General features: G+C 38.9%; 1 protein-coding gene across 1 annotated transcript; it reads left to right on the top strand.

Annotated features, from left to right (window-relative positions):
* Positions 1-1,470: 1,470 nt before the first annotated feature.
* Positions 1,471-10,906, top strand: cat (catalase). The gene is made up of 13 exons (XM_020079314.2): positions 1,471-1,656; positions 2,613-2,784; positions 3,831-3,941; positions 4,874-5,004; positions 5,181-5,285; positions 5,371-5,496; positions 5,583-5,774; positions 5,955-6,107; positions 6,769-6,907; positions 7,828-7,958; positions 8,210-8,317; positions 8,562-8,645; positions 9,216-10,906. The coding sequence occupies exons 1-13, from the start codon at positions 1,591-1,593 to the stop codon at positions 9,279-9,281; spliced, it is 1,584 nt and encodes a 527-aa protein (XP_019934873.1). The 5' UTR covers positions 1,471-1,590; the 3' UTR covers positions 9,282-10,906.
* The last annotated feature ends 2,102 nt before the right edge of the window (positions 10,907-13,008 follow it).

The raw sequence follows: 13,008 nt of genomic DNA on the forward strand, positions 1-13,008 counted from the left end.
GTCATCTCAAAGAATCATTATAGAGAACACAATTTGTTCTTATATACCATATAACACTATTGTTGTAGTGATATATGCAATATATTTTTTAAATATCATCTGTGAAATACAATATATGCAAGTATAATTTCAAGCATATAAAGTGTCACCTTGATTTCAAATTTGTGGAAAATAGAAATTTGGTACAATGTTTAGACAATTGGTCACTCTAAATTACAGATTGGAATACAGGTAAAAATAATATCTCTTTTCTAAATTGTTACTAACCTTTGTAGTCAGTAAGTGGCTCTCTACTGTATAAATTACCAAGGTATCTGCAGGTAAATGAGTTCATCTCTACCGTAGCTTTCATGCTAATCAACAAGTCAGATGAGCAGAATTTACCACCGTCCTATCAGGTAAATAAATGATTGGACATATGATGATAATAAGCTGCGATTGAAAGAGCCACATCAGGGAACAACGGGACTCTGGGCGGTGCTCCAGGCAGAATCCCCTGGAGGTGTGTAGGGTGGAGGAATGCTTTACCTGTGAAGAAATAAGACACTGCTGAGGCCTGTAACAACCTCAATGTTGTAGATACTGTTACAGAACAGTGAAATAGGGTGATTGTAATCAAATATAATCATGTTGTTCCCTTTTTCTTTCCACCACTTACTTTTGGTACTTCCAGACTCAAGGCTAGATTAGCAACCAGGTAAAGCAGGCAAATGCTCGGGAGCTCCAGACCACCTGGACCCCCAGCAGCCCCCAGCTTAATTTATAACAACAAAAATTTGCATACAATGTATAATTCAACGCAAATGTGTTTTAGAAATTTGCATCAGTTAATATAAACTATAACTGGTTTTCCATCTTTTGTCCGCATCAAAATCTACCTTTAAGATTCAAGATCTTTTGTATTGAACAGTTTTTGTAAAGTTGCTGTAAAGTTTTATTAATTTGCATCATTTGTAAATATTCAATTAATCAACACACAAATAACTGGTCAAGGTCATACATAGGCTGCAACCAATGAATATTACCATCAACAATACATCTCAAAAGTTTTTCTACAATCAATTGATTGTGTAAATGTGTAAAATGTATTTATTAATTTATTAAAAATGAATATGTCAAACTCTCTCTCTCTTCCTCTCTCTCTCTCTCTCTCTACCTCTATCTCTCTTTGACTGTCTCTTCCCCTCTCTCTCTCTCTTCCTCTCTCTCTCTTTGTCTCTCTCTCCCTCTCTCTTTGACTGTCTCTTCCCCTCTCTCTCTCTCTTCCTCTCTCTCTCTTTGTCTCTCTCTCCCTCTCTCTTTGACTGTCTCTTCCTCTCTCTCTCTTTGTCTCTCTCTCCCTCTCTCTTTGACTGTCTCTTCCTCTCTCTCTCTTTGTCTCTCTTCCTCTCTCTCACTCTCTCTTCCTCTATCTCTCTTTCTCCTCTCGTCTCAAAAAGAGGTCGACCTGCCCCTCTCAGCCAATCAGAGCAGAGGGGCGCCAGTGTGAGGGCGGGGCCACATGGAGCACGATAAGGTTGTTGTCTGCTTCTCTGTTAGCTTTAAGACTCAGTGTTTGGCTGTAACGTCCTGTGGCGCTGACCTGTCGACATGGCGGACAACAGAGAGAAAACCACGGACCAGATGAAGCAGTGGCAGCAGAGCAGAGGCGCCCAGGTCTGTATCCACCCCGGGTTTGACGAGGAGCTGTGGCCGCGCAACGCTGCCTCTCTCCGGAGCACTGGGGGGGGGGACTCGGGTCGTTTAGGGTGAAGCAGCTAACAGCCAGAACCTGCAGCTAGCTTGTTTTCAGAGCACCAGCTAACCTGTAAATAGCTGTTGCTAACGTTACGGGCTAAATGAACATGCTATATAAACACACGACTAACCATTTTTAATTAATAAACACACAAACAGCGAGAATGACCCGAGGCTGAGTGTGTAGAAGATATGAAGTGGGTCATTGTGCAGCAGCTGAACTTCGACCCTGTTTGTTATATAAGCACAGCTCTGCACAGAAAACCTGGAAACCCCACTTAGTAAAGCTACCTAACCACTGTTTGATTATTTACTACTCTGTTATTGTTCATTTCGTTTGAGCAGCTGACTGAATGTTGTGATAATACTCGAGTACACAGTGCACAGCCCCATTTTGTTTTAGTTTCAAAAGCGATTAAAACAACTCGATTACAACAAATCTTCTTTGCAAACTTATTGTCTCTGCAGTACGAATGAAGGAATTGGATAAGTTCCCTGACTGAATATCAAGTGCAACTGTTTCATTAATTCCTCAGTTGATTCATCAAGATGCTTCATAAGAAATATGTTCTAGTTCCAGCTTGTCACATGTAAATCTGTCATTTGTGTTTTGTTGTAGCTAAATGTACAAATCTGTGGGCTTTTACTTCGCAAAAACAAGATCTGACATTTTCTATTTTGGTGACATTTTAGACTTACCCAAATTTATCCGAAAAGAATCAACAGAATTCTCATTAATACAATAAGTATTATTCTTTGCTATTACTTTGACATAATGACTTGCTTGCAGCATGACTTGAAATGTAGATTGTCATACATGTCATGTAACTCATCAAACATGTGCATCTTTGGTAAATGAATGTGTTTGTTTTCAGAGGCCAGACACACTGACCACAGGAGCTGGTCATCCTGTTGGAGACAAGCTGAACCTGCTGACTGCTGGACCTAGGGGCCCCCTGCTGGTCCAAGATGTGGTCTTCACTGATGAGATGGCGCACTTTGACAGGGAGCGAATCCCAGAGAGAGTGGTGCACGCTAAAGGTGCAGGTGAGTGTTGAACCAAGATCAGTTACTACCATGCAGCCTGCTCTGTGTCATATCTGTGGTTGGTTGACATTGCACAATAAAGGAACTGCTGTGGCATTTTGGATTTTCTCTTCCAGGATAAGTAAACATGAGCATACAGGCTAATGTAAATAACAATGCACAGTATTGAGAGGCCAAACAGTGTAAAAGGTTGAGAACTAGAGTCACTTGATATAAGTACTGACATAATACTTTTACTTAAACTGACACTAAATCAATATATTTTCCAATGTCTTATATTAAACAACAAAAAAAGATTATTATGAATATAATAATTAATATTGCTATTACTATGTAGGTAAGGCATAATAAACTGTAGACTGTAATTGTTGCTTATCTTTAATCAAACAAAAGAACCCAAACGTGTCCATTTTTTGGGTTAGGGTTGAACAAACTGCAGCCTTACAAGATCATGCTAAAATTGTTCAATAGATTCGAAAACATTCACTGTAGAATAAGTCAACAAGAACACAAATCTAACCACGATTAAAGCCAACTTTCAGTGTTCACTACAGACTGGTTTTGATAAACAGTGTTTTGGACACATTTCTGGGTCCTATTTTGTGTGGTAAGGTAATCTTTGTGGTACAAAATAATGAAATCTTACTGTATGTCACATGATTTAAAACATAGAGTTGACATGATACAACTAGACATTACTATCACTGTCTTGTTTTGTCCAGCTCCTGATATTAGAAAAAGCTGAAACCCTACATGTTCACACTGTTATATGAAATTACACTGATGCAACAACATTAACCTGCCAAAATCAACAGAACTAACTGACCATAAAGTACTTTAGAACTTTGTGGATTAGCTCCAGTCAAATTCTAATCTCTTCAAGCTTTTTCAGATCAAGGTCACTCACAGGGAGGATATTGAACTCATTATTTTGTTGTTGTTTTCTTAATAAAACACCCAAGTCTGAGAAGTCGGCCACAAGTATTTGACACCAGACATGACTTGGCAGATAAAGACATGTCTTTTGTTTTTCCTCCATGATGCAGGAGCGTTTGGTTACTTTGAAGTGACTCATGACATTACCCGCTACTCCAAGGCCAAGGTGTTTGAGCATGTCGGCAAGACGACACCTGTCGCTATTCGCTTTTCCACTGTTGGTAAGAATAACCTTCATTGAGTTTAAGCATGATTCATTGTTAAGTCATTGTTTATTGGGAGTTACATTTCCCTCTAAAAAAATTGAGAAACACATATTTAGTATTCTGTTTAAAGATAGGATGATTTTATTTCCTCAAATATGTCTAGCTTCCTTTAAAATCCCTTCTTAAAACCTTTCTCTTTTTGGAAGATATGGAGAATGTTTGATTTATTTATATTGTGTTTAATACTTTTATTTTTGTTCTAGTAATTTATACTGTTTAAAAATGCCCTTTTAGTCAACTGCCATGTCTGGTTTTGTTGTTAAGCACTTTGTAACATTTTTGGGAAAATTGCTATATAATTGAGTTTATTATCTTATCATTACTATTACTATTAATGTATGCTGCAAACATAGAACTATTTCTTTCTCATTGTAGAAATGGATTGGAAAATGCTATTCTCAGTTGGATTTTGCTTATTTCAGTGTTGCATTATTGTATTGTATTGGTTGTATAAAACTGGCACCACACTGGTGATCTCTGAGTTTAAAGGCGCATGATGACATGCTCACTTAGAGTTACTGTTGTAAGGTTAATTCGGAAAAATAAGCTCTCCATTCTTACATGCATTTCTGTTGACTGGTTCCAGAGAGGTTGTGTATGTATGGGAACAGTGTGGAACTGAAGGGAAAAGATGCGAGGAGAAGGGTGTGCGACATAGTGAGCCCGGAGGCTGTATGAAGCATTGAGATGTAGAAAGTAGGTTATTTTAAGTGTAAACAAATGGTTAACTGCGTAAAGGTTCATGTATACACAGGGAGTGCGTACACACACACGCACACACACACGCACACACACACACACACACACACACACACACACACACACACACTCTCTCTCCTCAGCTGCCTTCACCTAGTCACCTCTCTATTTTCTTTGTTTTGTTTTAGCTGGGGAGACAGGATCAGCAGATACAGTGCGAGACCCCCGAGGCTTTGCTGTCAAGTTTTACACTGAGGAGGGCAACTGGGACCTGACAGGCAACAACACCCCAATTTTCTTCATCAGGGACGCCCTGCTGGTGAGTGGGTGGAGCCAGAAAATCGTTTGCTCTCATTCAATAGTTGAGGGGCACAATGTCACAGAACAACACTGTAGTTTTCTCTCAAAAATGCGTATTTTTATCATTTTGAAAAAAAGTATTTCAACTAAACCTGTAATCCCATCATGTTACCTTGTGCCTTTTACCACTTACAGTTCCCGTCCTTCATCCACTCCCAGAAGCGCAACCCCCAAACCCACATGAAAGACCCTGACATGGTGTGGGACTTCTGGAGCCTGAGGCCTGAGAGTCTGCATCAGGTAGCTGCTTTCTGAGCATGACACTGTTCTTGAAGACAACAATGGAATACATATGACATTATCTCGTCCTCTGTCCTCTGTGCAGGTGACTTTCCTGTTCAGTGATCGAGGTTTGCCCGATGGCTATCGCCACATGAACGGCTACGGCTCTCACACCTTCAAACTGGTCAATGCTGATGGAGAGCGTTTCTACTGCAAGTTCCACTTCAAGGTCAGTTTGAGCCCAGGTGAACTTTATATAGATTCTGCCTCCTGACATTATCATTGGTAACTTATGTTTCACGTCATGTTTTTTAGACTGATCAAGGAATTAAGAATATGTTGGTCGAGGAGGCAGAGCGCCTGGCATCCACCAACCCAGATTATGCTATTGGAGACCTGTTTAATGCCATTGCCAATGGAAACTTCCCATCCTGGACCTTCTACATCCAGGTCATGACCTTTGAGCAGGCTGAGAAGTTCCAGTTCAATCCGTTCGATCTTACAAAGGTACAACGTCCCTCCACAGCGCAGACTTTAATGTGTTTCTTTCGTGCAACCATTGACCAGGGTTGCTGCATTAAATGGTATTATCAGTGTTACAAGTTGTCAAAATTTTGTTTCCATGACAAATACTTCCCTGGGTGTGTCACTTTGGCATTTTCTGGCTAATGGTGGGTTCTCATTCAGGTTTGGTCGCATAAAGAGTACCCCTTGATCCCCGTGGGCAAAATGGTTCTCAACAGGAACCCGGTCAACTACTTTGCAGAGGTGGAGCAGCTGGCCTTCGACCCCAGTAACATGCCGCCAGGCATTGAAGCGAGCCCCGACAAGATGCTGCAGGTAACGCCACGACCCGCGTCCTCTCTTCTCAGACTGGTCTAAAAAAGTAAAAAATAAAAATAGTCTACAAAACTATAGTTTGCTGCCATTATATTACCAAAGTATTTAGTCCTAGCATAAATCTACAGTAGCCCTGAAGTGCAAAACACAACAGCAAACACAAAAAAACTATGTAACTTCCAATGGAAAAGGTTTGGAGCTGATTGGACGGATGCACTGTCTATCTTTTTAAAATGAACGAAATGCTGACAAAATAATTTTTTTCTCATTTGATGACAAACAAATTCTTTAAGTATAAATAATTGCCACTGTTTTTTATATGTTTCAACAAGGAGGAAATATTTACCATCTTTTGTAAAACATATCTGGTCAGTATATGTCACATCCTAACAATGCTTGGTCATAGAGAACATTTTTTTTTTTGGTCACAAAAGAAATTCCTTTTTCAAACTATATGTGTGTCTTTCCACTTATGCAGCAATTTCTCCATTTTCAAATGTCTTCAGTCTCTCTATGAAAACTGACGCCATCTAGTGTGGCAGTTTGGAACAACTATGAACACTTATAGTTCTGACAGACCATAAACCAGCAACTGTTTGTTTTGACAGCACAGAGACCTACAGTAAAACACTGCTTTGTCTTCTCCCATGCCTGTTTCCAGGGTCGTCTCTTCTCTTACCCAGACACACACCGACATCGGCTGGGAGCCAACTACCTGCAGATCCCCGTCAACTGCCCCTTCAGGGCCCGTGTGTCCAACTACCAGCGTGATGGTCCAATGTGTATGTTTGACAACCAAGGTAAGTCCCACGTGTATTTTTTTTGTACAATAACAATAATTATGAGAATGGACAAATGTGTTTACCTATATGGGTGATTGGAGTTTTCAAAGGTTTTGGTGAAATAATATGTCAGCTATTTTTTTTAGATTAAGGCACAGTCTTAGTCCTGAATAAGTCCCGATTCATTTTCATAATATTTGCTCAACTGTCACTCTTTATTTAGACATTTCAAACTGCTGGCCAACAGACTTAGTTCAAGGCCAAAGTCAATTTCTACATTATATCGTATGCTGTGCATTTTAATAACCAGGAGATTTTAGTAATGTACTTCATTAAAAGGTTCAGTGTGTACGATGGAGGTGAAAGGGATTTTTGTCATACATTGAATATAAAACAGTCCTAGTGATGTTTCATCTAAATTGTACAAATTGTTGTTTTCTTTACCGAAGAATGGGCCCTTTATATTTAAAAACTTTATATTTACATGGAGGGGGGTCCTCTCAATGGAGGCCGCCATTTTTTTTAACTGTCGTCCAAACTGGACAAACTAAACACATTTTGAGTTTTCACAACAACTTAAGTTCACCACAGATTCTTTCATGTTTGGAAGGGGAGAGTGAGATGAGGAGTATTCAGCTGCAACATGACACTTCACCCCTAGATGTCACTAAATTCTCCACACTGAACCTTTAACTGTCACACACCATTCCTGAAATATGTAGGGATGTCGTGATACCAAACATTGAGTAGTCGATACCGATACCATGACATAACCACGATTCATGATACCCAATTAGATACCACGGCAAAAAACAAAACAATAAATCACACAGTCCTCTCAAATCATTTTTTGTCTTCAGTACTTGGCAGTGTTCGACCCTCTGCAACCCTTTTTACCTCCACCTAACTCACTGGTGCCTGGTCTGTCTGGCCTCTAGGTGGTGCTCCAAACTACTATCCCAACAGCTTCAGTGCCCCAGAGACCCAGCCTTGCTGTGTGGAGTCCAAGTTCAAGGTGTCTCCAGATGTGGCCCGTTACAACAGTGCTGACGAAGATAATGTTACACAGGTAAATATACTGTCACAATTGTATGGGCATGTCTTCTGTGGCCAATCCATTTGAGCACACGAGTTAAATCAGTGAGTGTTCTTGATTTAAGTATTACATACACGGTTAGTTGAAATAGAGCCACAGATCATGTTTAGGTTTATACATTTCTATTCCTGTATAAAGTGCACTCAAATAATAAATAATACACATACAATTTTATGTGATCCTCTTCCATCAGCTTCTGAGTGTCTTTGTGTTTTTTATTTCAGGTTCGAACCTTCTACACCCAGGTGCTGAATGAAGAGGAGCGTCAGAGACTTTGCCAGAACATGGCCGGGGCCCTGAAGGGAGCCCAGCTCTTCATCCAGAATCGCATGGTGAGTGCATCAAATGTTGTGACCACAATCTGTCTCACCTATTAAAAAAAAAAGTCTTATTTTTGTTTTGCTGAGCACCAATAACAATTTTCTTAAAACAGAATCACACATTAATTGCATAAATGTATTTTAAAAACTAATAGTTGATGGTGGTGGTTTTGGCAGATGTTTGTTTAAATATGGTGAGAGGATGATATGTTTTCAGGGCCTTTTTTAAAGTGTCATGGTCTGGTTCTTCCTGCAGGTGGAGAACTTGAAGGCTGTCCATCCAGACTATGGAAACAGGGTTCAGACTCTTCTTAACAAGCACAATGCAGAGGCTAAGAAGGTAAACAGAGTTTTTTAATTCACTGTTAAGTTAAACTCAATTACTGTCTCTGTTTGTCCAGTCACCACTTTGGTTTGAAAGGGAATCTTGACGAGTAGCTGAAGAATTGTCTTAAAATTCAAAACAGTTATTCGTGATCCCAGAGAATGAATCTTGTTAGTTAGTATTTAGTTCAGATCAGCACTGAGCAGAGTGCAGCTTCACTGAGTCGCTAATCTCCCTGTAAACTCGTGACATTAAGTTTTTCTTAATGCTGGTGAAAGCATTGGATGCAGGTTATTATGATTTTACAATTTTTAAACATCTCCAAATATGTAATTATGAAATATTCTCTTTAGTAATACTATGTGAACATAAGTGAAGCCATTCAAGACTTATTTGAACATTGCAGATCATTTTAGAAATAGAATTCAATTTTGCCTCATTTACAGAAAGAGGCAAACTGAGGAAACTGGGCACATTGCTTTTTTAAGTTTTGTCATTACACCAGTTCATCGTTGTCATCCACTGCATATTCTGTACATTAAAATGATAGAAACATTTCTTTCTTTTCCTCTTTGTCTTCCTCAGAACTCAACTGTGCATGTTTACAGCCGTCCAGGTGCCTCCGCTATCGCTGCCTCCTCCAAGATGTAATGCCTTCAATTTCTGTCAGAGAATCAGCCCCAACTTATTTCTCTCTGAGATCAAATGCACTTGTGTGATTGTGAACAGCTTTTACCAGTAACAAGATGATATATTACTTAAGAAGATTGAAATACTTACCTTGCATTGGCAGGGTTGTGTGATTTTCTTCAACATTTTCAAAGATGGCAATATTCAAGAGGCTCATGACTTTTTAAATAAAACATAGACCATAGATCATAGTGTGTTTATACCACTTAACATCTGCTACATAAAGCCTTGAAAATTATTTTAAAATACAGGCTTTTATTTGTGTTTTTGATTGTATGGCATATAATGAAATAATTCCAACTGCTGTGAAGTAGTTCGAGTTTGAGTTCAGCTTGTTTCCAATAATTCCTCAGGTTGTGATTAAACTACTAGGTTGTTATGATCTGATTTTCTCATTAAGTAAAGTAAAAGAAGTAGAGGTACAGCTGTCAACATTATAAAAAAGGCATTCAATTCTGAATTCGGGTGTGAGCCTGTATTTGTGATTCGGGTATTTACTCATGACTTTGCTGACTGTGGCGTTTTAGTTTTCACTGTGTGTAAAGAGGAGTTTGAAGCTACTTTTCCCCATGATAGATTGAACTACTGACAACAATTAATTACTAAATTCAGATGAGTAAAAATTGCAGTAAGAAATCTCGAGATAGTTTTTTCGTGCTGGGTGTCTACGTGTCTATACAGATATGGAATTCATAAAGAATGAGTTTCCAGATTACATATTTTCTCACAGCTAACAAAAACACTCTTCTGTGCCTTTTTTGTACAAAAACTTCAAAATGCAAGTGACTTTAACTTTTAATGTGAAAGAATCTGTTTTCCTGGTTTTGATTATAGACAAAGTGACTCCTTGTTCACATGTAGAAAGAAAAATAATGTTTGAAGACTTGAATTGGCATTAGATCTACAAGTTTGAATCTTAAATGAATAACTGTCCCTGTCATTGTTTCTGTTATTTTAAAAAGTATATTACAGAGAAGTATAAATTTGTCATGTTGGAGCATGATCACAACACTCTAAGCTATTTAAACCAAATGCATCGCTGTCCAATATGAATTATCCTTGTAACCTGCTGTTGTTGTGCATTTCAGAACTCTCAAGTGATCTGATCTGAATGTAACCTTTTTTCAAATGAGATGTATACTTGATCTGTATGAATTATTTTATAATCATAGTTTATCAGCAGCTTTTATTTGTCTCCATTCCTTCTGTTCCACTTCTCCTTTTAATGGATCATTTAATACAGCATGTGCAGCAGTTTGATCAAATATCTAACATGGCCTCTGTGCTTCTTAATATACTCTCCTGTAATTTCTGAGCACGCTAACAGATACTGTCTCGGCCTCTGAACAACTGATGTTACTGATCTCTGATCTAGATTGATCCCACTCTGCATCATCAACTGAACAATTATACAACTCATTTTCTGAAAATATAATTATACCATAATTATAATTCTGTATACTGCTTCATCACATTTAACCATTCCATGCTAATGGGAAACAATACAATATGCCTGTCATAATGACAATTCAAGTTTAGAAAGCTACTCCATTAAGATACATTAAAAAGTTATCTGTAAAATTGAATGGTTTCTGGTTTGTGGAGCTCTGGCCACCATCAGCAATCCATGTTTTTATGAAAAACATGTCTTGCTGTGTAGCTGTGAACTACTCCCCTTATTCCTTTGTGTAATGCATTACGGGAGTATAGCGTGCATTAAATAGCACACTTGAAAACCAATCATAATGCAGGTTGGTTTATTTTATTGGGAACACGTTACACACTCCATGAACTGGGACACAACACTGACCTGTGTCTACAGCCACATTGGTGACTAGCAAAACTATATCCTACTGCCTCTCAAAGTTCATATAATTATCAAGTATATTGAGATGAGGTGAAAACCTTGACACGCTGGAGGTGCTGCAAGGGGAAGCTCAGGGGAACATAACTGTCTGTATATACGATGGCTCAAGAGTACCATCCCTACAACCATGCCACTAACACATAAATGTATCACTAAGCAGTCAGCTTAGGGTAAATTTGATACAAACATTCACTTGGACTCAAAGATGAGTTGATTTTGGTGCCTTGAGGTCACAGTGACCTCACATCCCTGTGAATGTGACATATTAGGACTACCTGTAGAGAATTTTATTACATCTGGTACACTTTGCTTGGAGTCACTGATTGACTGAGTGGATTTCTGTGGTCAAAGGTCTCTTGAATGTGATATCTCAAGACTGCTTGAGAGAATGTCTTCAACTTTTGATGAGTTGTCACTTTAAGGACTAAGATTTTCAGATAAAGTGGTTAAGTTTCAGTGGTCAAAGGTCACAGTGACCTTTTATGAATGTGGAAAAATATATGTACATGGAAACTGCACTGGTTGGCGGAGGCTTACTACAATGCAGTTATTCTAGTTAAATATGTGTATTTGTCGGCCGATATATTGGTATGGGACAATTTTTTATCAGCATTGGCTTCGGTGTCTAAAAATCCATAGCCATTAGGCTGTAGTTTACTTAGTTTTGATGGTCTAAATGTCTTTAATGTCAAGTTTATTCAGCCTACCTCCCACAGTCCAGAGACTTGCAGGCTGGGTTGATCTGAGCTGGTATATTTAAAGCATATATGATATGATTAGACATGATATATATTTGTTAAGGCTGTAACTGTCCCCTGTCCAGATTAGTGTGTGTTGTGTGTCTCTGGCTGTATCCTGTGGAGTCTGGCAGATGCTCCTCCTCCTTCTTGGCTGGTGGTGGAGACAAGCGTCCGGATTGGATCAGCATCAACCCCCAACCTCCAATCATGAAGAAGCACTTAAGGCTGGAGGTATAAATTGTGTCCAGCTGGTCAGTCTTGTTGGCTGTGTTCTCCTTATTGCTGTATTTATTGCTGTGTTTTGACTATGCTTGCTGTCATATACTTGTTTCTGTTGCGTTAGAGTCAGGCCTGACTACCATTATTTTTCTCTGATCACTGACAGAGTTGTTTATTTGAGAATTGTATGTTGAGACATTAGGAGCCTTGTGCTATCTTCGGTTGTCTTTTGATATGAACCAGTCTTGTTCGTGAGGAGGATTTATTTTCATTTTGGTTTGCATTAGGTTTGTTGTGCAGCTCTTGTTACAGTTTTTCTGAATTGCTAAAACACTAATTTCTGTTGTGTGAATCAATTGCTCAGTTGTCTAAACTAATTCACTGAATTGAGCATCATTTTGACAAAACCAAAAACTATCTTCACCTAGTAAAACACTATTTGCAGATCTCAGTCTTTCCTTTTGCAAAACTCTAAACACATTCTCATGCAATAAAACACAGTTGTCACTGTGATGCACTTGTGATGCATAATGGTAAAAACCAGTGGTAAAATATGAACACAAATGAAACACACGTGTCATCCATTGAACACAACGATTCAAAATTGATCACACTTGTTTCTCTTCATGTCATGACAACATGACAACCAATATAAGTTCAGAGTGCAAGCAGGTTGGTCCTGCAAGCTCATGACAACAATGGATCAGAGACGCAGAGGACGAGTGTGTGTAAGAGGAGGTAGAGGCGGAGGACAAGAAGGAGGCAGAGGAAGAGGAGGAAGAGGAAGACGAAGAGTGGCAATTTCTGATGGTGGTACAGTAATATAACACTGTGTGCTGCTATAAGCAACCGGGATGTTCTT

The sequence above is a fragment of the Paralichthys olivaceus genome, chromosome 7 (genome assembly GCF_024713975.1).
Source record: "Paralichthys olivaceus isolate ysfri-2021 chromosome 7, ASM2471397v2, whole genome shotgun sequence".
Classification (NCBI taxonomy): Eukaryota; Metazoa; Chordata; class Actinopteri; order Pleuronectiformes; family Paralichthyidae; genus Paralichthys; species Paralichthys olivaceus.